This window comes from Chamaea fasciata, unplaced genomic scaffold (assembly GCF_029207755.1).
Source record: "Chamaea fasciata isolate MVZ Bird 193981 ecotype frontalis unplaced genomic scaffold, bChaFas1.0.hap1 SCAF_260, whole genome shotgun sequence".
NCBI classification, from domain to species: Eukaryota; Metazoa; Chordata; class Aves; order Passeriformes; family Sylviidae; genus Chamaea; species Chamaea fasciata.
In genome coordinates this window covers 2,692-27,425 of record NW_027094345.1, presented here as the reverse complement: position 1 = coordinate 27,425, position 24,734 = coordinate 2,692, and the positions used below count along the sequence as shown (strand labels likewise).

At 57.4% G+C, this 24,734-nt stretch overlaps 2 protein-coding genes across 7 annotated transcripts; one reads left to right on the top strand and one right to left on the bottom strand.

Moving 5' to 3' along the window:
* The first annotated feature begins 840 nt into the window (after positions 1-840).
* Positions 841-23,450, top strand: STAG3 (STAG3 cohesin complex component). Of its 6 annotated transcripts, none has more exons than XM_066208472.1 (22): positions 841-1,016; positions 1,430-1,536; positions 2,272-2,395; positions 3,204-3,300; positions 3,384-3,479; positions 4,022-4,118; positions 5,244-5,320; positions 7,385-7,589; positions 8,874-9,025; positions 9,764-9,786; positions 11,070-11,193; positions 12,521-12,619; positions 13,264-13,425; positions 14,849-14,956; positions 15,896-15,983; positions 16,666-18,939; positions 19,222-19,325; positions 20,029-20,109; positions 20,812-20,929; positions 21,146-21,887; positions 22,965-23,035; positions 23,363-23,450. In XM_066208472.1, the coding sequence occupies exons 1-21, from the start codon at positions 841-843 to the stop codon at positions 23,011-23,013; spliced, it is 5,103 nt and encodes a 1,700-aa protein (XP_066064569.1). In that variant the 3' UTR covers positions 23,014-23,035; positions 23,363-23,450. The 6 variants fall into 6 exon arrangements, 5 of the variants coding, with proteins under 5 accessions (XP_066064569.1, XP_066064572.1, XP_066064568.1 ...); XM_066208475.1 differs by having other exon boundaries at positions 9,713-9,786; positions 13,346-13,425; positions 16,666-16,771; XM_066208471.1 differs by having other exon boundaries at positions 9,713-9,786.
* Positions 4,112-7,433, bottom strand: LOC136305066 (uncharacterized). The gene is made up of 2 exons (XM_066208485.1): positions 7,351-7,433; positions 4,112-6,092 (listed from the first exon to the last, which is right to left on the bottom strand). Exon 2 carries the CDS (start codon positions 5,290-5,292, stop codon positions 4,234-4,236), a length of 1,059 nt encoding a protein of 352 aa, XP_066064582.1. The 5' UTR covers positions 5,293-6,092; positions 7,351-7,433; the 3' UTR covers positions 4,112-4,233.
* Positions 23,451-24,734: the final 1,284 nt, after the last annotated feature.

Below are 24,734 nucleotides of genomic sequence, written 5' to 3'. Positions count from 1 at the left end.
CCGCTTTTCCCGGTCCCTCTCTCACCGCGGCCTCGCTCAGCTCCGCCACATCCCGGGATCGGCTCCCTTTGGGAAGGGGGGGGGGGTTGTGTTTTCCCGGCGATCCCGAGGATTCCCGGCGATCCCAAATTCCTGGCCGCGATCCCCCGGAGCCGGGCGGGGTCGCGGATTCCCGAAGTTCCCGATCCTTCTCTTCCCTGCCCCGAGAAACTTTTCCCTTTTGTCTCCGGCCCCGCCCCGGCGGGCGGAGCGGGACGGGAACGGCAGCGGGAGCTGGGATCGGGATCGGGATTTGGGATCGGGATTTGGGATCGGGATTGGGGATCGGGATTTGGGATCGGGATTGGGGATCGGGATTTGGGATCGGGAACGGCAGCGGGAGCTGGGATCGGGATTGGGGATCGGGATCGGGATTGGGGATCGGGATTTGGGATCGGGATTTGGGATCGGGAACGGCAGCGGGAGCTGGGATCGGGATTGGGGATCGGGATCGGCAGCGGGAGCTGGGATCGGGATTTGGGATTCGGGATCGGGATTTGGGATTTGGGATCGGGAACGGCAGCGGGAGCTGGGATCGGGATTGGGGATCGGGATTTGGGATCGGGATTGGGGATCGGGATTTGGGATCGGGAACGGCAGCGGGAGCTGGGATCGGGATTGGGGATCGGGATTTGGGATTGGGGATCGGGATTTGGGATCGGGATTTGGGATTGGGGATCGGGATTTGGGATTCAGGATCGGGATTTGGGATCTGAGACTGGGATTTGGGATCAAGAATGGGATCGGGACTTGGGATCTGGGATTTAGGATTCGGGATCGGGATTGGCATTTGGGACGGGAATGGGACGGGGAACAGGAGCTGGGATGGGGAATCCCCATTCCTGGCCCCAGATCGGGAACCCCGCCCCCTCCAGACCCCTCCAGACCTGCTCGGACCCCTCCGCACCCGAATTCCCACAGAATTCCCAACTCTCGGGGTTTCTTAGGGAGCCCCCACTCTCTCGGGGACCCCCAAGGTACAGGTGAACCCCAACCCCCCCCAGACCCCAAATCCCCCCCAGACCCCAAATCCCCCCCAGACCCCACAGACGCCCCCAGACCCCAAATCCCCCCCCAGACCCCAAATTCCCCCCAGACCCCCCCAAACCCCAAATTTCCCCACAGGATTCCCAATTTCGGGGCCTTTTTAGGACCCCCCCGCCCTCTAGGGGACCTCGGATCTATAGCGGAACCCCCGACTCCCGAGTCCCCCCAGACCCCCCAGACCCCCCCGACCCCCAATTTCCCCACAGAATTCCCGATTTCGGGGCCTTTCTAGGACCACCCCCCCTCTAGGGGACCCCGGATCTATAGCGGAACCCCCGACTCCCCCCAGACCCCCCCGACCCCCAATTTCCCCACAGAATTCCCGATTTCGGGGCCTTTCTAGGACCCCCCCCGTTCCTGCAGCGGCCCCGCCGCGGTTTTGGCGCCACGAGCCACGTGACGGCGGAAGCCACGCCCACTCCCTCCCGTCTCCCCGCCCCTTCAGGCCACGTGAGCGGAGTAACCACGCCCCCGGGAGGCGCGGGCACGTGCCGGGCGCCATTTGTTTTTGGCGCGAAGCGGGGCGGCCCTCAGGGCTCGGGCTCCGGGCGGGCGGTTTTTGGGGCGGAATTTCGGCGGTTTTTGGGGCGGAATTTCGGCGGTTTTTCGGCATTTCCCGCCCCGCAAAGGTGAGGGACAAGTGCGGGGAGCTTCGTGGGCTCCGTGAGGGGGAGCTGGGAGGTTCCGGCTCCCCCCTTCAGTCGGAGCTGAGGGGGTTTTATGGGGGGGGCTTCGTTCCCCTCGTTCCCCTCGTTCCGGGGGTTTTGTGAGGGGGGGGCTTCATCCCCAGCCCTCCAGTTGAGCTCTGGGGGGCTCTCAGAGGCTCCTTGCTGTGATTCCGGGGGGTTCGGGGGGTTTTCTTTTAGGGGGGAGGGATTTTTTCCCGGGATTTGGGAGGTTTTGACCCCACAGACGTGAGGGAGCGGCTTCGTTCACCGCCCTCGGATTGTGGCCTGAGGCGCTTGTGGCGTCCCAGCCCTTCGGGTTTTTTTTTTCCTTTCCGTAGGAATTTTTGGCACCTTTCCCTTTTTCCCCCTGAGGGAATTTCGGGCATCCCTCTCTTTTCCTCGGACGGGATTTGCAGTCTCCCACCCTCCCGCTCCCAGCCTCCAGAGACTCCCCCCAAAATTCCCTTTTTTCCCCCCCCCCCCGTTTTTCCCTGGTTTTTTTCCCACTTTTTCGCAGCTCCAGCCATGGCTCCCGGCCGCTCCCCCCGGCTCCATCCCTCGGGATCTTCCTCGGGATCCTCCTCCGGCCGCACTCGGGGCTCGGGAGCCCGGAGCAGCTCCCCCGGCTCTCCCCACAGCCCGTGAGTTTGTCGGGAACATCCCAAAAGATCCTCCGCCTTCCCGGTTTCTCCTCGCGTTTTGCCCGGTTTTCCCAAAACTTCCCTGTTTTTGCCACCCCCCCCATCCCTACTCCTCTTTATCCCTCTTTTTCCCCATTCCAGCCCCATCTTCTCCCCTCCCAACCCCATTCCCCCAGGTTTTTTCCCCATTTTCCCTCCCTCCATTATTTTCCTCCATCCCAACCCTTTTTATTCCCGTTTTTCTGAACCTCATCCCGTTTCCCCCAGTTTTTTTCCCCCTTTTCCCCCTTCCCTCCATTATTTTCCTCCATCCCAACCCTTTCTAATCCCGATTTTCTGAACCCAACCCCATTCCCCCAGTTTTTTTCCCCATTTTCTCTCCCTCCATCTTTTTTCCTCCATCCCAACCCTTTTTATTCCCGTTTTTCTGAACCTCATCCCGTTTCCCCCAGTTTTTTTCCCCCTTTTCCCCCTTCCCTCCATTATTTTCCTCCGTCCCAACCCTTTTATTCCCGTTTTTCTGAACCCAACCCCATTTCCCCCAGTTTTTTCCCCATTTTCTCTCCTTCCATCTTTTTTCCTCCATCCCAACCCTTTTTATTCCCGTTTTTCTGAGCCCCATCCCGTTTCCCCCAGTTTTTCCCAGTTTCCCTTCCATTCCTCCCCATCCCGTCTCATTTCCCCTCATTCCAGCCCTGTTCCCCCCCATTTTTTCCCGGTTTTCCCCCATTTTTCCCACTTTTCCCCCCTCCTTTCCCAGCCCTGCTTTTCCCAGTTCTCCCCCCAGAATTCCCGGATTTTCCCCCAGGGAATTCCCGGACGATGCCGACTCCGGCAGCGACTTCGAGGTCTCTCCGCGCCCCCGGAGCAAACGGGGCCCCCCCCAAGGAGCCACCAGGAGCCACGTAATTCCCGACATTCCCAAAAACCCCACGAGTTGTGGGCCATTTCCAGCGATTTTTCCCGGTTTTCCCCCGTTTTTCCGCAGGTCCCGAAGCGCTCGCGGCTTGCCGGCGACGCCGGGAAGGAGCTGGAGCAGAATTCCCTTTTCCAGGCGGTTTTTTCGGGAAAAGCGGCCATGGAGGTACAGGGAAAAAAAAAAAATGGGAAAAGCTTCGGGGGGATTCTCAGAATTCCCGTTGTTTCCCCCCCCCCGAATTCCCAGTTCTTCCCCCAAATCCCCGTTTTTCTCACAGAATTCCCAGTTTTTCCCTCCCAGTTTTCTCCGGGGTTTTTGGTGAAAGTTTCTGGTTTTTTCTTTCAGAATTTTTTTTTTTGTTTTCCTGGGAATTCCTGGTTTTCCCCCCAAAACTCCAGATTTTCCCCGGAATTCCCGTTTCCCCTTCAGAATTCCCATTTTCCCCCCCAGAATTCCTGTTTTTTTCCCCCCGGAATTCCCATTTTTCCCCCCTTAAAATTCCCTATTTTCTCCACAAAATTCCCTATTTTTCCTCTCAGAAGTCTCATTTATTCCCCCCGGAATTCCCGTTCTTCCCCCCCGGAATTCCCGTTCTTCCCCCCCAGAATTCCCGTTTTCCCCCGGAATTCCCGTTCTCCCTCGGAATTCCCGTTTTCCCCCCGGAATTCCCGGTTTTCCCCCGGAATTCCCGTTTCCCCCCGTTCCAGACGGTGGTGGACGAGTGGCTGGGCTGGTACCGCCGGGATCAGGAACCCGCCTTCCTGGAGCTGCTCAACTTCATCGTCGCCTCCTGCGGCTGCCGGGGTGAAAAACCGGGAAAAAAAACCGGGAAAAAAACCGGGAAAAGCTGTGGAGAAATGGGGGGGGAAAAAAGGGGGAAAATTGGGAAAAATCTGGGAATTCCTGGAGCTGCTGGACTTCACCGTGTGCTCCAGCGGCTGCTGGGGCGGGAATGGGGAATTGTGGGGCTGGGAGTGGGAAAAGGGGGAAAAGGGGATTGGGATGGAGGGAAAGGGGGAATTGTGGGGCTGGGAGTGGGAAAAGGGGGAAAAGGGGATTGGGATGGAGGGAAAGGGGGAATTGTGGGGCTGGGAGTGGGAAAAGGGGGAAAAGGGGATTGGGATGGAGGGAAAGGGGGAATTGTGGGGCTGGGAGTGGGAAAAGGGGGAAAAGGGGATTGGGATGGAGGGAAAGGGGGAATTGTGGGGCTGGGAGTGGGAAAAGGGGGAAAAGGGGATTGGGATGGAGGGAAAGGGGGAATTGTGGGGCTGGGAGTGGGGAAAGGGGGAAAAGGGGATTGGGATGGAGGGAAAGGGGGAATTGTGGGGCTGGGAGTGGGAAAAGGGGATTGGGATGGAGGGAAAGGGGGAATTGTGGGGCTGGGAGTGGGAAAAGGGGGAAAAGGGGATTGGGAGGGAGGGAAACAGGGAATTGTGGGGCTGGGAGTGGGAAAAGGGGGTTGGGATGGAGGGAAACAGGGAATTGTGGGGCTGGGAGTGGGAAAAGGGGGAAAAGGGGATTGGGATGGAGGGAAACAGGGAATTGTGGGGCTGGGAGTGGGAGAAGGGGGAAAAGGGGGTTGGGATGGAGGGAAAGGGGGAATTGTGGGGCTGGGAGTGGGAGAAGGGGGAAAAGGGGATTGGGATGGAGGGAAAGGGGGAATTGTGGGGCTGGGAGTGGGAGAAGGGGGAAAAGGGGGTTGGGATGGAGGGAAACAGGGAATTGTGGGGCTGGGAGTGGGAAAAGGGGGAAAAGGGGATTGGGATGGAGGGAAAGGGGGAATTGTGGGGCTGGGAGTGGGAAAAGGGGGAAAAGGGGGAAAAGGGGATTGGGATGGAGGGAAAGGGGGAATTGTGGGGCTGGGAGTGGGAAGCCGCGGAGCTCCGGGGATTTGGGCTGGGGCGCGGGCGAAGCGCGGTTGGGTTGCAGGCGCGGTGACGCCGGCGATGTTCCGGGAGCTGCCGAACTCCGAGATCATCCGGAGGCTCACGGAGACCTTCGACGAGGTACCCGGGACTTCTCCTGGGAATGCCGGGCTTTTCCTGGGAATTCAGGGTTTTCCCAGGGAATTTGGGGATTTTCCTGGGAATTCTGGGGTTTTCCCAGGGAATTCAGGGTTTTCCCAGGGAATTCTGGGGTTTTCCCGGGAATTTCGGGGTTTTCCCAGGGAATTTCAGGGTTTTCCAGGGAATTTGGGGTTTGCCCAGGGAATTTCAGGATTTTCCTGGGAATTCCGGGGTTTTTCCAGGGAATTCCGGGTTTTCCCAGGGAATTTCGGGATTTTCCAGGGAATTTCGGGATTTTCCTGGGAATTTCAGGGTTTTCCCAGGGAATTTCAGGATTTTCCAGGGAATTTCGGGATTTTCCTGGGAATTTCAGGGTTTTCCCAGGGAATTTGGGGATTGTCCTGGGAATTCCGGGGTTTTCCCAGGGAATTCAGGGTTTTCCAGGGAATTTCGGGATTGTCCTGGGAATTCCGGGGTTTTCCCAGGGAATTCAGGGTTTTCCAGGGGATTTCAGGTGGTTTCCGTGAGATTTGAGGCTCTTCCCGTGGAATTGAAACGCTTCTGCCGTGGGAGTTTTGGGCTTTTCCCCCTGAAATTGCCGGAATTTTCGCCGGGAATCCGGCGGGTTTTCCACGAGAGCCGAGCTTTTCCCTCGGAGTCCCTCGCGTTTCCTCGGGGATTCCGTGCGTTTCTCGTGGAATTCCTCGTGTTTTCCCTGGAATTCTGCGTCTTTCCCGCCAGGTTCCGTCGTTCCCTGGGGAACCTCGCGTCCCTTCGACAAAACCTGAGGCTTTTTTCTCGGCTTTTCCCGGCCTTTCCCCCGGCGTTCCGAACCTTTTCCCGCTGCCGTTCCAGCGTTTTTCCCGGGATTTTTTCATCCCGTTTTTCCCCTGACATTTCTCGTGTTTTCCCTCAAACTCCACCTGCTCTCAGCCCCACTCCAGCGGGTCATTTCCCCCCTCCCGGGATCCTTTCCCTCGGGACTCGCGCTGCTTTCCCCCGGGATTCCGAACCTTTTCCCGCTGCCGTTCCAGCGTTTTTCCCGGGATTTTTTCATCCCGTTTTTCCCCCGACATTTCTCGTGTTTTCCCTCAAACTCCACCTGCTCTCAGCCCCACCCCAGCGGGTCGTTTCCCCCCCGTCCCGGGATCCTTTCCCTCGGCGTTTCCCTCGGGATTCGCGCTGCTTTCCCCCGGCATTCCGAACCTTTTCCCACTGGCATTCGAGCGTTTTTCCCGGGATATTTTCATTTCTTCCCCTTGTTTTCCCCCGACATTTCCTGTGTTTTCCTCTGGGATTTTTGGGCCTTTTCCCTCAAACTCCACCTGTTCTCAGCCCCGCCCCAGCGGGTCATTTCCCCCCTCCCGGGATCGTTTCCCTCGGGACTGGCGCTGCTTTCCCCCGGCATTCCGAACCTTTTCCCGCTGGCATTTGAGCGTTTTTCCCGGGATTTTTTCATCCCATTTTCCCCCGACATTTCCTGTGTTTTCCTCTGGGATTTTTGGGGATTTTCCCTCAAACTCCACCTGCTCTCAGCCCCACCCCAGCGGGTCGTTTCCCCCCTCCCGGGATCGTTTCCCTCGGGATTCGCGCTGCTTTCTCCCGGGATTCCGAACCTTTTCCCACTGGCATTCGAGCGTTTTTCCCGGGATTTTTTCATTTCTTCCCCTTGTTTTCCCCCGACATTTCTCATCTTTTCCTCTGGGATTTTTGGGGATTTTCCCTCAAACTCCACCTGCTCTCACCCCCACCCCAGCGGGTCGTTTCCCCCCCGTCCCGGGATCCTTTCCCTCGGCGTTTCCCTCGGGATTCGGGCTGGTTTCCCCCGGCATTCCGAACCTTTTCCCACTGGCATTTGAGCGTTTTTCCCGGGATTTTTCCATCCCGTTTTTCCCCCGACATTTCTCGTGTTTTCCCTCAAATTCCACCTGTTCTCACCCCCACCCCAGCGGGTCGTTTCCCCCCGTCCCGGGATCCTTTCCCTCGGCGTTTCCCTCGGCACTGGCGCTGCTTCCCGCCGCATTCCGAACCTTTTCCCGCCGGCATTCCGAACCTCTCTCGCAGGCCGCCCCGGCGTACCCCCTGGCGCGCCGTTCCCCCGCCTGGCGCCGCTTCCGGGCGGGATTCTCGGAGCTGCTGGAGCTGCTGGCGCTGCGGGGCCGGCACCGGGAGCTGCGGGCCGGTCTCGTGCCCGAGGCGCTGCCGCCCTTCCTGGCCGGCCTGGCCGACAGCCGGGTGCGCGCCTGCCGGCACGCCGCCACGCTGGCCGGTAAGGAGCGCGCCGCCGCCCGGCCCTCGGCTGCCCCTCGCCCGCGCCTGCCCGCCACGCTTCCCCCCGCCCTCCCCTCGCTCCTGGGCTGCTGCTGCCTTGTCCCGCTTTTTTCCCTGAACTTCTAGTGATTTTTCCCGGTTTTTTCCCGATTTTTTCCCGATTTTCTTGAGTTTTTCCCGATTTTTTTCTGATTTTTTAGTGGTTTTTCCCGATTTTTTCCTGATTTTTTAGGGATTTTTCCGTGATTTTTTCCCTGATTTTCTTGAGGTTTTCCCGATTTTTTCCTGATTTTTTAGTGATTTTTCCGGATTTTTTCCTGATTTTTAAGTGATTTTTCCTGATTTTTTTCTGATTTTTTAGTCATTTTTCCCGATTTTTTTCCTGATTTTCTTGAGGTTTTCCCGATTTTTCCTGATTTTTTTTCCTGATTTTCTTAAGTTTTTCCTAATTTTTTCCCGATTTTTTCCCGATTTTTTCCTGATTTTTTCCTGATTTTTTAGTGATTTTTCCCGATTTTTTCCTGACTTCTTATTGATTTTTCCCGATTTTTTCCTGATTTTTTTCCTGATTTCCTTGAGTTTTACCTAATTTTTTTCCTGATTTTTTTGCGATTTTTCCCAATTTTTTCCTGATTTTTTCCTGATTTTTTCCTGATTTTTTAGTGACTTTTCCCGATTTTTTCCTGACTTTTTATTGATTTTTCCCGATCTTTTCCTGATTTTTTTCCTGATTTTCTTGAGTTTTTCCTAATTTTTTCCTGATTTTTTATTGATTTTTCCCAATTTTTTCCTGATTTTTTTCCTGATTTTTTTCCTGATTTTTTTCCTGATTTTTTTCCTGATTTTTTTCCTGATTTTCTTGAGTTTTTCCTAATTTATTGGTGATTTTTTGGTGATTTTTTTGTGATTTTTTCCTGATTTTTTTCCTGATTTTCTTGAGTTTTTCCTAATTTTTTCCTGATTTTTTCCTGATTTTTCGTGGTTTTCCTAATTTTTTCCTAATTTTTTTCCTGTTTTTTCCTGATTTTTTAAATTCTGATTTTCCCTTTTCTTTTTCCCTGTTTTTTCCCAACTTTCCCGTTTTTTCCCGGAATTCCCAGCGCTGAAGCTGCTGAGCTCCTGTGTGGGCGTTTCCCTCCATCCCAACCCACTTTTTCCCTCTTTTTCCCTGTTTTTTCCCCCTTTTTTTCCAGATTTCCCCTGTTTTTTCTGTTGTTTTTTTTGTTGTTGTTTAATTTTCCCTGTTTTTTCCCCACTTTCCCGTTTATCCCGGAATTCCCAGCGCTGAAGCTGATGAGCTCCCTGGTGGAGGTGGCTCTGGACGTGGGGCTGCAGCTGGAGAATTGCCGGCGGCAGCTGGAGGCGGAGCAGGGGAAGGAGCCCGGCAGGAGGGGCACGGAAAAGCTGGAGCTGCTCCGGGAGCAGCAGCGGGAGGTGGGAGGGACGGGAATTCCGGGGGGGAAAAACGGGAATTCCGGGGGAAAACGGGAATTCTGGGGGGAAAACGGGAATTCTGGGGGGGGAAAACGGGAATTCCGGGGGAAACGGGAATTCCGGGGGGGAAAAACGGGAATTCTGGGGAAAAACGGGAATTCCGGGGGGGAAAAACGGGAATTCTGGGGGGGAAAACGGGAATTCTGGGGGGGAAAACGGGAATTCTGGTGGGGAAAAGGGAATTTGGGCGGAAAAACTGGAATTCTGGGGGGGAAAACGGGAATTCTGGGGGGGAAAAGGGGAAAATGGGAATTCCAGGGGGGAAAGTGGGAGTTCTGAGGAAAAACGGGGAAAAACAGGAATTCCAGGGAGAAAAAACCCAGGAAAAATGGGAATTCTGGGTGAAAAACGGGAAAATGGGAATTCCAGGGGGGGAAAATGAGAGTTTCAGGAGGAAAAATGGGAATTCCGGGGGGAAAATCCAGGGAAAACCGGGAATTCCGGGGGGTCTGGGCTGAAAGCTTGGGAATGCAGGAGGGGTTTGGGCGGGGGTTTTAGGGGAAAATTCGGGAATTTGGGGGGAGTTTGGGAATTCCGGCGGAAGTCGGGGTTGGGGGGATTTTCCGGGGGCTGGGGGGGTTGGGGAGACGGTTTGGGGTGAAATCCTGGGATTTTGGGGCTTCCCAGCTGCGGGAGCGGCAGCAGGAGCTGGAGGAGCTGATGAACGGGATCTTCAAGGGCGTCTTCGTGCATCGCTACAGGTGGGGAAAACCGGGAAAAATGGGGGGAAAACCGGGAAAAATGGGAAAAATGGGGGGAAAAATGGGAAAAATGGGAAAAAGTGGGGGGAAGATGGGAAAAAATGGGGGGAAAAATGGGAAAAAATGGGGGGAAAATGAGGGAAAAATGGGGGGAAATGGGAAAAAATGGGGGGAAAATGGGAAAAAATGGGAAAAAATGGGAAAAAATGGAAAAAATGGGGAAAAATGGGAAAAAATGGGAAAAAATGGGAAAAAATGGGAAAAAATGGGGGGAAAATGGAGAAAAATGGGGGAAAATGGGAAAAAATGGGGGGGAAAATGGAGAAAAATAGGAAAAGTGGGGGGAAAATGGGGGGAAAGGGAAAATATGGGGAAAGGGAATATGGGGGGAAAATGGGGGGCAGGGGAAAATGGGGAAAAATGGGAAAAACGGGGGGAAATGGGGGAAATGGGATGGGAGTGGGAGAAAATGGGGGGAAATGGAAAAAAAATGGGGGAAAAAGGGGGGAAACGGGAAAAAATGGGATGGGGGTGGGAGAAAATGGGAAAAAATGGGGGAAATGGGAAAAAATGGGATGGGGGTGGGAGAAAGCGGGGACAGACGAGGTGTGGGATTGGGAAAAGGGAGGAAAACGGAGGGAAAGGGGATGGAAAGGGGGAAAAAGATAAAAAGGGGGAAAATTGGGAAAAATGGGAAAAAACGGGGAACGAAGCGGGGCAGCCGAGGGGTAGAACGGGGAGTGGGATAGGACGGGGGAAAAAGGGGACGGGAAGGAGCCCGGCGGGGAAAAAGTGGGATAAGGTGGGAAAAAAGGCAGGAATGGGATGGAAAATGGGGGGGGGTGGGAAAACGGGGCAAATTTGGGCTGAAATGACGGAAAAAGGGGATTTGGGGACTGTGAGCCGGAGTTTCCCGGGAATTGTGGGGGAATCCGGGATAAAACGACGGGAAAGGGGATTTTGGGGACTCTGATCCCGGATTTCCCCGGGAATTGTGGGGGAATCCGGGATAAAACGACGGGAAAGGGGATTTTGGGGACTGTGATCCCAGATTTCCCCGGGAATTGTGGGGGAATTCGGGATAAAACGACGGGAAAGGGGATTTTGGGGACTGTGATCCCGGATTTCCCCGGGATTTGTGGGGGAATCCGGGATAAAACGATGGGAAAGGGGATTTTGGGGACTGTGATCCCGGATTTCCCCAGGATTTGTGGGGGAATCCGGGATAAAACGACGGGAAAGGGGATTTTGGGGACTCTGATCCCGGATTTCCCCGGGCTCAGGGACGTGGTGCCGGAAATCCGCGGGATCTGCCTGGAGGAGTTGGGGAAGTGGGTGAGGAAGTTCCCGGGCTCCTTCCTCACCGACAGCCACCTCAAGTACCTGGGCTGGACCCTGCACGACAAGGTGGGGAGAATCCGGGGAAATCCGGGAAAATCCGGGAAAATCCGGGGAAATCCGGGGAAATCTGGGAAAATCCTGGGGAAATCCGGGGGAAATCCGGGGGAAATCCCAGGGAAATCCGGGAAAATCCGGGAAAATCCGGGGAAATCCGGGGGAAATCCGGGGAAATCTGGGAAAATCCGGGGGAAATCCGGGGAAAATCCGGGGAAAATCCGGGGGAAATCTGGGAAAATCCGGGGGAAATCCGGGGGAAATCCGGGAAAAATCCGGGGAAAAATCCGGGGGAAATGGGAAAAAATCCGGGGAAAATTCCAGGGGCAAATGGAAAAAAATCTGGGAAAAATCTGGGGAAAAGTGGGAAAAAATCTGGAAAAGTCCAGGGGAAAATGAAAAAAAAAAATCTGGGGAAAATGGGAAAAAAATCCGGCAAAAATCTGGGGAAAATCTGGAGAAAATTGGGAAAAAATCCATGAAAAATCTGGGGAAAAATGGGAAAAAACTCTGGGAAAAATGAAAAGAAATCCATGAAAAATCTGGGAAAAATGGAAAAAAAATCCATGAAAAATTCGGGGAAAAATGGGAAACAAATCCAGGAAAAATCTGAGGAAAAAACGAGGGGAAGAAAGGTTGGGAAAATCTGGGACAAAAATGGTTTGGGAAAATTCCGGAAAAACGGGGGGGGGAAATCTGGGAAAATCCAGGGTTGGGATGGGGAAAGTGCGGGAACCGGGCTGAGAGCTGGGGAGAAATCTGGGAAAAAACGGGATGAAGGGGCTGGGATGGAGGAGGGGTGGGAATTCGGGGATTTGGGGATTTGGAATCCGGGGGGTGGGTGGGAATTCGGGAATTCGGGATTTGGGATCCGGGGTTTGGGATCCGGGGTTGGGGAGGGTGGGAATTCGGGAATTTGGGGATTTGGGGATTTGGGATCCGGGGTTTGGGATTTGGGAATTTGGGGATTTGGGATCCGGGGTTTGGGGAATTTGGGATTTGGGATCTGGGGTTGGGGAGGGTGGGAATTTGGGATTTGGGAATTTGGGAATTTGGGATCCGGGGTTTGGGGAATTTGGGATCCGGGGTTTGGGGAATTTGGGATCCGGGGTTTGGGGAATTTGGGATTTGGGAATTTGGGATCCAGGGTTTGGGGAGGGGTGGGAGTTGGGGAATTTGGGGAATTTGGGGATTTGGGATTTGGGAATTTGGGATTCAGAATTTGGGAATTTGGGATTTGGGATCCGGGGTTTGGGGAGGGTGGGAGTTTGGGAATTTGGGGTTTGGGGATTTGGGGATCGGGCCCGGGCCCACGGCGCGGTGTCGGCGGCTCTGGCAGCACGGCGCGGTGCGGCTGCGCTGTGCCCGGGCCCTGCGCGGCCTCTACGGCGCCCCCGGCAGCGGCCCCGGCCTGGAGCTCTTCACCGAGAGGTTCAAGGTGGGAGAAACGGGGAACGCCGGGAAAAACGGGGGGAGAACGGGGAACAACCGGGAAAACGACTGGGAAAACGGGGGGAAAACGGGGAACAACCGGGAAAACGACCGGGAAAAACGGGGGGGAGAACGGGGAACAACCGGGAAAACGACCGGGAAAAACGGGGGGGAGAACGGGGAACAACCGGGAAAACGACCGGGAAAAACGGGGGGGAGAACGGGGAACAACCGGGAAAACGACCGGGAAAAACGGGGGGGAGAACGGGGAACAACCGGGAAAAACGGGAAAACAACCGGGAAAACGGGGAGAAAACGGGGAACAACCGGGAAAACGGGGGGGAAACGGGGAACAACCGGGAAAACGGGAAAACAACCGGGAAAAATGGGGGGGAAACGGGGAACAACCGGGAAAACGACCGGGAAAACAGGGGGGAAACGGGAAAACGGGGGGAAAATGGGGGAACAACCGGGAAAACGGGGGGAAAAGAGGGCTGGGAGGGGCTGGGAGTTCGGGGGAATTGGGGAATGCTTCGGGAACATTTCGGGAACGTTTCGGGCACGGTTTGGGAGTACTTTGGGAACATTTTGGGAATGTTTTGGGCACGGTTCGGGAACGTTTTGGGAACGTTTCGGGCACGGTTCGGGAAGGTTTTGGGAATACTTTGGGAACGTTTCGGGAACGTTCTGGGAACGCTGTGGGCACGTTCCGGGCGCGCTCCGGGCCTCGCAGCCGCGGCTGGTGGCCATGGTCCACGACAAGGAGCCCCGGGTGGCGCTGGAGGTGCTGAGGCTGCTCACGGAGCTGGACAGGTGGGGCCCGGGGCCGGCAGGGAGAGCCGGGAGGTGGGGCGGGAAATTCGGGATGCGGGGCGGGAGAGCCGGGATGTGGGGCGGGAGATCCGGGATGTGGGGCGGGAGAGCCGGGATGTGGGGCGGGAAATCCGGGATGTGGGGCAGGAGAGCCGGGATGTGGGGCGGGAGAGCCGGGATGTGGGGCGGGAGAGCCGGGATGTGGGGCAGGAGAGCCGGGATGTGGGGCGGGAAATTCGGGATGTGGGGCGGGAAATTCGGGATGTGGGGCAGGAAATTTGGGATGTGGGGCGGGAGAGCCGGGATGTGGGGCGGGAGAGCCGGGATGTGGGGCGGGAGAGCCGGGATGTGGGGCGGGAGAGCCGGGATGTGGGGCGGGAGAGCCGGGATGTGGGGCGGGAATTCGGGATGTGGGGCGGGAGAGCCGGGATGTGGGGCGGGAGAGCCGGATGTGGGGCGGGAGAGCCGGGATGTGGGGCGGGAAATCTGGGATGTGGGGCGGGAGAGCCGGGATGTGGGGCGGGAGAGCCGGGATGTGGGGCGGGAAATTCGGGATGTGGGGCGGGAAATTCGGGATGTGGGGCGGGAGATCCGGGATGTGGGGCGGGAAATTCGGGATGTGGGGCGGGAAATCCAGGATGTGGGGCGGGAAATTCGGGATGTGGGAGGGAAAATGTAGGATTTGGGGTGGGAAATTTGGGATTTGGGATGAGGAATTTGGGATTTAGGGTGGGAAATTTGGGATTTCGGGTGGGAAATTGGGGATTTGGGATCAGGAATTTGGGAGTTGGGGTCAGAAATGGGGATTGGGGGGGGGGGGATCCCAAAATCCCCCGGGATTGACCGGAGCTCTGGCTGGGAACTGGGGAGGTTTGGTTTTTTTTTTTTTGGGAATTTTGGGATTTGGAGCCGCCCAGAATTCCATGGGATTTTCCTGAGTTCCAGGCCGGGAGTTCAGGCAGGATTTTGTGGGAATTTTGTTTTGGTTCGGAACTTTTGGGTCCTTTTCCCGACGGGGAATGAGGGAATTGGGGTGGGGTGTCTCGGAGAGCCAAATTCCCGTGGCTTCTTCCCAAACTTTGAGCTCAGAATTCCGGGAATCCGGAGAACCGGGAAGGAGGGGCTGGAATGGGGGAGGGGGGAGCCCCAAATTCCCGGATTTTGGAAGGAATTTGGGAATTTTGGAGTGGAAAAAGGGGAAATTGGCAAATCCAGGAGTCCCCAGAATTCCTGAAATTCCTGGGAATTCCCGGGAAGGAAACGGGGTGGGAAAAGGGTTGGGAACGGGGGGGAAAGCAGGGATCGGGAATTGGGGCCCAAGAGTGCCCAAAATCCCGGAATTGTTTTTGGAATTTGGGAACGGGAGAGCGGGGATCGGGAATCCAGGAGCCCCAGAATTCCCGGAATCCCTGGAATTGCCCAGGAATCTGGAGGAGGCGCTGTCGGAGGAGGATTGCCGGAGCATCTTCCCCGTGGTTTTCGTCTCCAGCCGCGCCCTGGCCACGGCTGCCGGAGAATTCCTGTTCCAGAGGTAAAAAAAAAGGGAATTCCGGCCCCCCAAATCCTGGGAATTTGGGCCCTGGAATCCCCGGATTGCTGTCCCAAAGATCTGGGAATTCTGACCCCAAAACCCTGGGAATTCCGAGCTCTGAACTCTCGGAATTCCAGCCCGAAAAACCTGGGAATTTCAGCCCCAAGTCCTGAGAATTCCAAAGCCCCAAAGCCTGGGAAGTTTGGCCTCCCAGAAATCCGGGAAGCCTGCTCCCAAATCCGGGAATGCAGGCCCCTCCAAACCCTGGGAATTCCAGCCCCAAATCTGGGAATTCCAGCCTCCAAAACCCGGGAATTCCACCTCGATCCGTCCGAATTCCGAGCCCTGAACTCTTGGACTCCCCCCCCTCCCCCCCCCCTCCAATTCCAGCGGAATTTTCTGGGAATCGGCTCCGGGCTCCTCCCAACATCTGGAATTTCCTCATCCCGGAATTTCTTCATCTCGGGCCCTTCCCAATCCCTCGGGCACGGAGGGGGGAGGGGCGATGGTGTTTATCCCGGTTTTTCCCCCGTCCTTTCCCAAGTTTTTCTCTCTTTGATCTCTTTCCACTCGGTTTTTTTTCCCAATTTTCCCCCCGATTCCAAGCCCCAAAAATTCCCTTTTGGGGGTTTTTTCCCATTTTTTCCCATTTTTCCCAGTTTTTATTCTTTTCCTTCCTCCTCGGCCCATTCCCGCCCGGATTTTTCCCATTTTTTCCCCAATTTTCCCCATTCCAGGTTTTTTTTTCCCACTTTTCTCGTAATCCCACTCCCCGAATCCCCCGTTTTTTGTCCTTTCCTCCCCGGTTTTTCCCCCAATTTTCCCGTCTTTCCCATTCCAGCTCCTCTTTTCCCAAGTTTTTCCAGCCCCCTTGTGTTTTCTCCCTCTCTTCCCGGTTTTTTCCCGGTTTTTTCCCGGTTTTTTCCCGGTTTTTTCCAGGCTCCTGGATCCCCAAAGACACGGGGCCGGGCCCGGCGACAACCGCAGCTTCTTCCTGCGCCTCGTCGGCTTCTTCCTCGGCTCCGAGGTCCCGCCCCGGGCCAGGCGGGACGGCGGGAATCGGGGATTTCGGGGCAGTTGGGGAATTTCGGGGGAAATTGGGAATTTGGGGAGTTTTGGGGGGGAATTTTGGGAATTTTTGGGGGGAATTTTGGGAATTTTTTGGGGGGGAATTTTGGGAATTTTTGGGGGGAATTTCGGGAATTTTTTGGGGAATTTTGGGAATTTTTGGGGGGGAATTTTGGGAATTTTTGGGAGGAATTTCAGGAAGTTTTTGGGGGAATTTCGGGAATTTTTTGGGTGGGAACTTCAGGAATTTTGGGCGGGAATTTCAGGAATTTTTGGGGTGAATTTCGGGAATTTTTTGGGTGGGAATTTCAGGAATTTTGGGTGGGAATTTCAGGCATTTTTGGGGGGAATTTCGGGAATTTTTTGGGCGGGAATTTCAGGAATTTTGGGCGGGAATTTCAGGCATTTTTTGGGGGAATTTCGGGAATTTTTTGGGTGGGAATTTCAGGTGAATTCGGGTGGGGGGAAAGTTTGAAAACTTTGGGGGAATCTCGGGGCAGTTCCAAAGAATTCCGGGGGAATTCCGGGGGGGACGTGGAGCATTTCGAGGGGATCCTGCGGGAATTTCGGGGATATCGATGGAATTGTGGGAATTTTCGGGAATTCTGAGGATCCCGATCCCAGATTCCCCCTCCCCCCAGCTCCACGATCACGCCGCCTACCTGGTGGATTCCCTGTGGGATTGCGCCGGGAGCCGCCTGCGGGACTGGGACACGGCCGCGGGAATGCTGCTGGCGCCGGGCGCCGGTGGGCACGGGGGACTGGGGGGACTGGGACAAACTGGGATGGACTGGGATGGAATGGGATGGACTGGGAATGGATTGGGAATGGACTGGGATGGACTGGGATGGACTGGGAATGGACTGGGATGGACTGGGATGGACTGGGACACGGCCGCGGGAATGCTGCTGGCGCCGGGCGCCGGTGGGCACGGGGGACTGGGACGGACTGGGACAAACTGGGAATGGACTGGGAATGGACTGGGAATGGACTGGGATGGACTGGGACAAACTGGGATGGACTGGGACAAACTGGGATGGACTGGGAATGGACTGGGACACGGCCGCGGGAATGCTGCTGGCGCCGGGCGCCGGTGGGCACGGGGGACTGGGACAAACTGGGATGGACTGGGAATGGACTGGGACAAACTGGGATGGACTGGGACAAACTGGGATGGACTGGGACACGGCCGCGGGAATGCTGCTGGCACCGGGCGCCGGTGGGCACGGGGGGACTGGGGGGACTGGGATGGACTGGGACAAACTGGGATGGACTGGGATGGACTGGGATGGACTGGGACACGGCCGCGGGAATGCTGCTGGCGCCGGGCGCCGGTGGGCACGGGGGGGACTGGGATGGACTGGGATGGACTGGGACAAACTGGGAATGGACTGGGAATGGACTGGGAATGGACTGGGATGGACTGGGACACGGCCGCGGGAATGCTGCTGGCGCCGGGCGCCGGTGGGCACGGGGGACTGGGAATGGACTGGGACAAACTGGGATGGACTGGGACAAACTGGGATGGACTGGGACAAACTGGGACAGACTGGGATGGACTGGGACAAACTGGGATGGACTGGGAATGGACTGGGACAAACTGGGATGGACTGGGACACGGCCGCGGGAATGCTGCTGGCGCCGGGCACCGGTGGGCACGGGGGGACTGGGATGGACTGGGACAAACTGGGAATGGACTGGGAATGGACTGGGAATGGACTGGGATGGACTGGGATGGACTGGGACACGGCCGCGGGAATGCTGCTGGCGCCGGGCGCCGGTGGGCACGGGGGGACTGGGACAAACTGGGATGGACTGGGAATGGACTGGGACAAACTGGGATGGACTGGGATGGACTGGGACAAACTGGGATGGACTGGGACACGGCCGCGGGAATGCTGCTGGCGCCGGGCGCCGGTGGGCACGGGGGACTGGGAATGGACTGGGACAAACTGGGAATGGACTGGGATGGACTGGGACAAACTGGGAATGGACTGGGATGGACTGGGACAAACTGGGACAAACTGGGATGGACTGGGAATGGACTGGGACACGGCCGCGGGAATGCTGCTGGCGCCGGGCGCCGGTGGGCACGGGGGGACTGGGATGGACTGGGACAAACTGGGATGGACTGGGACAAACTGGGATGGACTGGGACAAACTGGGATGGACTGGGACACGGCCGCGGGAATGCTGCTGGCGCCGGGCGCCGGTGGGCACGGGGGGACTGGGACGGACTGGGACAAACTGGGATGGACTGGGACAAACTGGGATGGACTGGGACAAACTGGGATGGACTGGGATGGACTGGGATGGACTGGGAATGGACTGGGAATGGATTGGGATGGACTGGGACACGGCCGCGGGAATGCTGCTGGCGCCGGGCGCCGGTGGGCACGGGGGGACTGGGAATGGACTGGGACAAACTGGGAATGGACTGGGATGGACTGGGACAAACTGGGACAAACTGGGATGGACTGGGACAAACTGGGAATGGACTGGGACGGACTGGGATGGACTGGGAATGGACTGGGACAAACTGGGATGGACTGGGAATGGACTGGGAATGGATTGGGAATGGATTGGGATGGACTGGGATGGACTGGGATGGACTGGGACACGGCCGCGGGAATGCTGCTGGCGCCGGGCGCCGGTGGGCACGGGGGACTGGGAATGGACTGGGACAAACTGGGAATGGACTGGGATGGACTGGGACAAACTGGGACAAACTGGGATGGACTGGGACAAACTGGGAATGGACTGGGACGGACTGGGATGGACTGGGAATGGACTGGGACAAACTGGGATGGACTGGGAATGGACTGGGAATGGATTGGGAATGGATTGGGATGGACTGGGATGGACTGGGATGGACTGGGACACGGCCGCGGGAATGCTGCTGGCGCCGGGCGCCGGTGGGCACGGGGGACTGGGGGGACTGGGAATGGACTGGGATGGACTGGGAATGGACTGGGACAAACTGGGATGGACTGGGGGGTCTGGGGGGAACTGGGGGGACTGGGGGGGACTGGGACAAACTGGGATGGACTGGGATGGACTGGGAGGGACTGGGGGGGACTGGGATGGACTGGGACGGACTGGGAATGGATTGGGATGGACTGGGAGGGACTGGGACAAACTGGGAATGGACTGGGGGGACTGGGCCGGGCCGGGCCGGACCGGAGCTGGCGTTGCAGGCCTGGACCTGGGGCAGGAGCAGGCGCTGGTGGAGATCCTGAGCTGCAGCGGCCTCCGGCTGTGCCGGGGCCGGCCGCCCGTGGGACGGGCCCAGGGCAGGAAGGTGCGCAGGTCCCGGCGTTTTCCGGGGTTTCCCGGGATTTTCCAGAATTTCCTGGGATTTCCCGGAGTTTTTGGGAACTTTCGGGGAGTTTTTGGCGAGCTGAGGTCAGCGATTCCGGGAACTCTGAGGGAATTTTTGGGAAATTTTCTTGGAATTTTCGGAGATTTTGGGGCGTTTTTGGGGAATTTTGATGGGGGGGGGAGGAGGGGGTTGGGGCGGGTCAGGAAATCTGGGAATTTTGGGGCGATATCGGAAATTCCGAGAATTCTGGGCGGGTTTTGTTTGGGTTTTTTGTGGGTTTTTTTTTTATTTGGTTTGGAATTCCTGGAGCTTTTTTGGGGGGGGGGATTGGGAAATCTGGGAATTGCAGGAATTTTGGGAAGGTTCAGGGAATCCTGGGACCTTCAGGGCTTTGGGGGTTGGGAATTTTGGGAATTTCAGGGGGTCCGGGGGGGGTCAGGAATTCCCAAAACTTTGGGAATTCTGGGGAATTTTTTCGGCGCTGGGAGTTGTGGGAATTCTGGTGGCATTTCGGAGGTTTCGGGGGACTCAGGAATTCCCGGAATTCGGGGGGATTTCGGTGGAATTCCAGGGGATTTTTTTAGGGATTGAGAATCCCGGGAATTCCGAGGCCGGGGAGTTCCTGGGATTTGATGGATTTGGGGCAGAATTCCGAGCCCGTTGTCCCGTTTCCCCCCCCCAGGTTTCCTCCCGGGAGCAGCGCGAGGAGAGATCGCGGCTGAGCCGGAGCCTGATCCCGGTGCTGCCCCAGCTCCTGGAGAAGGTGCGGGAAATCCCGGAATTCCGGAACGTCCCGGGACACTCGGGGGGCCTCCAACACCTTCGTCCTGGGACTTTTTGGGGTTTTTTTTTTCTTTTTCCCAAAATTTCTGGGTGTTTTTCTCCAGATTTCCTCCAAAAAATTTTCTCTTTTTTCCCCCCTTGAAATTCCCTTTTTTTCCCAAAATCCCCTTTTTTTTTCCCCCTTAAATTCCCGTTTCCCCCCCTAATCCCAATAAATCTTCCTCGAATCTCTGTTTTTCCCTGAAAATTCCCACCCCACCCCCCCTCGCAATCCCCGGGTTTTTTTTTTCCCCCAGAATTCCCGTTTTCCCCCCAGAATTCCCCTTTCCCCCAGAATTCCCATTTTTCCCCCCAGAATTCCCATTTTCCCCCAGAATTCCCGTTTTCCCCCCCAGAATTCCCATTTTTCCCCCAGAATTCCCGTTTTTTCTCCCCCAGAATTCCCGTTTTCCCCCCCAGAATTCCCGTTTTTTCTCCCCCAGAATTCCCGTTTTTCCCCCAGAATTCCCATTTTCTCCCCGAGAATTCCCATTTTCCCCCCAGAATTCCCGTTTTTCCCCCAGAATTCCCGTTTTTCCCCCAGAATTCCCGTTTTTCCCCCAGAATTCCCGTTTTTCCCCCCAGAATTCCCGTTTTTTCCCCAGAATTCCCGTTTTCCCCCAGAATTCCCGTTTTCCCCCAGAATTCCCGTTTTTCCCCCCAAACCCCAGTTCTCAGCGGAGCCCGAGGCGGCGGCGGCGCTGCTGGAGCTGCTGCAGCACCTGGAGCTGGGGATGTTCCGCACGGCGCGGTGGGAGAGGGTGAGAAATCCCAGTATAAACCAGTTTACACCAGTACAGACCAGTATAGAGCAATCCAGAGCCTCCCAGGGCCCCCCACGGCCTCCCAGTCACTTCCATTTCCCTCCCAGTTTATCCCAGTTTCCCATCCCAGTGACTCCCAGTGTGTCCCAGTCCATCCCAGTTTCTCCCAGTCCATCCCAGTTTCTCCCAGTGTGTCCCGGTGTCCGTTCCCAGTGCCTGGAGCAGCTGCTGGGGCGGATCCAGGAGATTTTCGGGAAGCACTCGGAGCCCTCCCCGGTGCTCCCAGTTTGTCCCAGTTTGTCCCAGTTTGTCCCAGTTTATCCCAGTTTATCCCAGTTTGTCCCAGTTTGTCCCAGTTTATCCCAGTGTGTCCCAGTCCGTCCCAGTTTGTCCCAGTGTGTCCCGGTGTCCGTTCCCAGTGCCTGGAGCAGCTGCTGGGGCGGATCCAGGAGATTTTCGGGAAGCACTCGGAGCCCTCCCCGGTGCTCCCAGTTTGTCCCAGTTTGTCCCAGTTTGTCCCAGTTTATCCCAGTTTATCCCAGTGTGTCCCAGTGTGTCCCAGTGTGTCCCAGTGTGTCCCGGTGTCCGTTCCCAGTGCCTGGAGCAGCTGCTGGGGCGGATCCAGGAGATTTTCGGGAAGCACTCGGAGCCCTCCCCGGTGCTCCCAGTTTGTCCCAGTTTGTCCCAGTTTATCCCAGTTTATCCCAGTCCATCCCAGTGTGTCCCAGTGTGTCCCGGTGTCCGTTCCCAGTGCCTGGAGCAGCTGCTGGGGCGGATCCAGGAGATTTTCGGGAAGCACTCGGAGCCCTCCCCGGTGCTCTCGGCGGCCTCGCGGGCGCTGCGCGCGCTCTGTGACCCCGCGCTGTCCCTGCACGGCCTCGGGGACATCGCCAGGGGGCGCCTGGGGGACAGCCTGGGGGACAGGTGCCACCTGCAGGTCACCGAGATGCTCCAGGTGAGCCTTGGGGACACTTGGGGACACTTGGGGACACTTGGGGACAGCCTGGGGGACAGGTGCCACCTGCAGGTCACCGAGATGCTCCAGGTGAGCCTTGGGGACACTTGGGGACACTTGGGGACACTTGGGGACAGCCTGGGGGACAGGTGCCACCTGCAGGTCACCGAGATGCTCCAGGTGAGCCTTGGGGACGCTTGGGGACACTTGGGGACACTTGGGGACAGCCTGGGGGACAGGTGCCACCTGCAGGTCACCGAGATGCTCCAGGTGAGCCTTGGGGACGCTTGGGGACACTTGGGGACACTTGGGGACACTTGGGGACAGCCTGGGGGACAGGTGCCACCTGCAGGTCACCGAGATGCTCCAGGTGAGCCTTGGGGACGCTTGGGGACACTTGGGGACACTTGGGGACAGCCTGGGGGACAGGTGCCACCTGCAGGTCACCGAGATGCTCCAGGTGAGCCTTGGGGACACTTGGGGACACTTGGGGACACTTGGGGACAGCCTGGGGGACAGGTGCCACCTGCAGGTCACCGAGATGCTCCAGGTGAGCTTTGGGGACGCTTGGGGACACTTGGGGACATTTGGGGACATTTGGGGACACTTGGGGACCTTTGGGGACAGGTGCCACCTGCAGGTCACCGAGAGGCTCCAGGTGAGCCCTTGGGGAGCTCTGGGGTCGTTTGGGGACCTTTGGGGACATCTGGAGCGGATTTGGGGACGTCTGGGGACGTTTGGGGACATTTTAGGGACGTTTGGGGACGTTTGGGGACACCTGGAGGGGATCTGGGGGCTGGGGCCATCCTTGGGACAGCACGGGGGGGATTTGGGGACCCGGGGGACGTAGAGGACGTTGGGGACATTGGGATTTGGGGACACTTGGTGACATTTCGGTGACATTTCGATGATGTTTCGGTGACGTTTCGGTGACATTTTAGTGACATTTTGGTGACATTTCAGTGACATTTTGGTGACATTTCGGTGACATTTCGATGACATTTCAGTGTCATTTCAGTGTCATTTCGGTGACGTTTCGGTGGCGTTTCGGTGACGCTTTGCTGTCCCCCGTGCCAGGCGGTGTCCCCGGACGAGGAGGACGTTTACGGGCTGGCGGCCACCCTGAGGAGACTCTCGGCCCTCTTCAAGTGACCTCGGGGGACACTTGGGGACACGGGGAGGGTTGGGGACGTTTGGGAAATCCGGGGACATTTTGGGGACATTGGAGGGATTTGGGGACATCCGGGGGCCTTTGGGGACACTTTGGGGGGGATTTGGGGACATTCCGAAGGGTTTGGGGACGTTTTGGGGACATTTTGGGGACACTTTGGGGGGGATTTGGGACGGTTTTGGCCACGGGGGGGATGTTGAGGGGGTTGGGGACATCTGGGGGACTCTGGGGGCGAGGGCGGGGGGCGGCTCCCGGTGTCCCCGGTGTCCCCAAATGTCCCCAATGTCCCCAATTGTCCCCTCAGTGACCACGACCTGACCCCCTGGGGACTCTTTGTGCCGCTCTCGCGGCTCCTGCGCCGCGCCCTCGACACCGGGGAGGTGCCAGCACAGGTGACACACCTGGGGACACACCTGGGGACACACCTGGGGACACACCTGGGGACACACCTGGGGACACACCTGGGGACACCTGGGGACACCTGGGGACACACCTGGGGACACCTGGGGACACACCTGGGACACACCTGGGGACACCTGGGGACACCTGGGGACACACCTGGGACACCTGGGGACACACCTGGGGACACACCTGGGGACACACCTGGGGACACACCTGGGGACACCGGGGACACACCTGGGGACACCGGGGACACACCTGGGGACACCTGGGGACACACCTGGGGACACCGGGGACACACCTGGGGACACCTGGGACACCTGGGACACACCTGGGACACACCTGGGACACCTGGGGACACCTGGGACACACCTGGGACACACCTGGGCACACCGGGGACACACCTGGGACACACCTGGGGACACACCTGGGACACACCTGGGACACACCTGGGGACACACCTGGGACACACCTGGGGACACCTGGGGACACCTGGGGACACACCTGGGACACACCTGGGGACACCTGGGGACACACCTGGGGACACACCTGGGACACACCTGGGACACACCTGGGACACACCTGGGGACACCTGGGACACACCTGGGACACCTGGGGACACCTGGGACACACCTGGGACACACCTGGGCACACCGGGGGACACCTGCAGAGCCCGTGGGGGACGCCGTGGTGACCTTTGGGGACCCTCTGGGGCCATTCTTGGCCGCCCTGGGGCCGCTTCCAGAAGGTTCTGGGCCATTCTGGGCCCTTTGGGGGCCGCTGTCCCCCCCAGGTGACGATCCCGGCCCTCTCCTGCCTCTTCTTCCACGTGCTCTGGGAGCTCTCCCGAATTCCCGACTCCGGAGCCTCCCCGGTGAGCGATTCCTCAATTCCCAAATTCCCCCCAAAAAATCTCCCTCCATCCCGCCCCGAATTCCCAAAATTCCACCTTCAATCCCAGAATTTCCGGCCCACATTCCCAAGAAATCCCAAAGCCCCTCCCCCCCGGATCCCTTCGGAGATCCCCCAGAGTCTCCCGAATCCCTCCCAAAGATCCCGCCCCAAAATTCCCGGTTTTTCCAGGGGGATCTGCGGGATCTGCGCTCCCGGGCCTTCCCCGTGCCCCCAAATCCCCAAATCCCTCCAAATCCCAAACTTCCGCCCAAAATTCCCAAATTTCCCCCCAAAATTCCCAAATTTCTGCCCAAAATTCCACCTAAAATTCCCTGTTTTCCCAGGGGGATCTGTGGGATTTGCACTCCCCGGCCTCGTCCTTG

Coding starts and splice junctions, on each gene's coding strand:
- STAG3 (XM_066208471.1), top strand. CDS start 841: ATGGGACGGGGAACAGGAGCTGGGATGGGGAATCCCCATTCCTGGCCC. Junction 2,396..3,203: donor CCCGGCTCTCCCCACAGCCC/GTGAGTTTGTCG, acceptor ATTTTCCCCCAG/GGAATTCCCGGACGATGCCG. Junction 7,590..8,873: donor GCACGCCGCCACGCTGGCCG/GTAAGGAGCGCG, acceptor CGGAATTCCCAG/CGCTGAAGCTGATGAGCTCC.
- LOC136305066 (XM_066208485.1), bottom strand. CDS start 5,292: ATGATCTCGGAGTTCGGCAGCTCCCGGAACATCGCCGGCGTCACCGCG.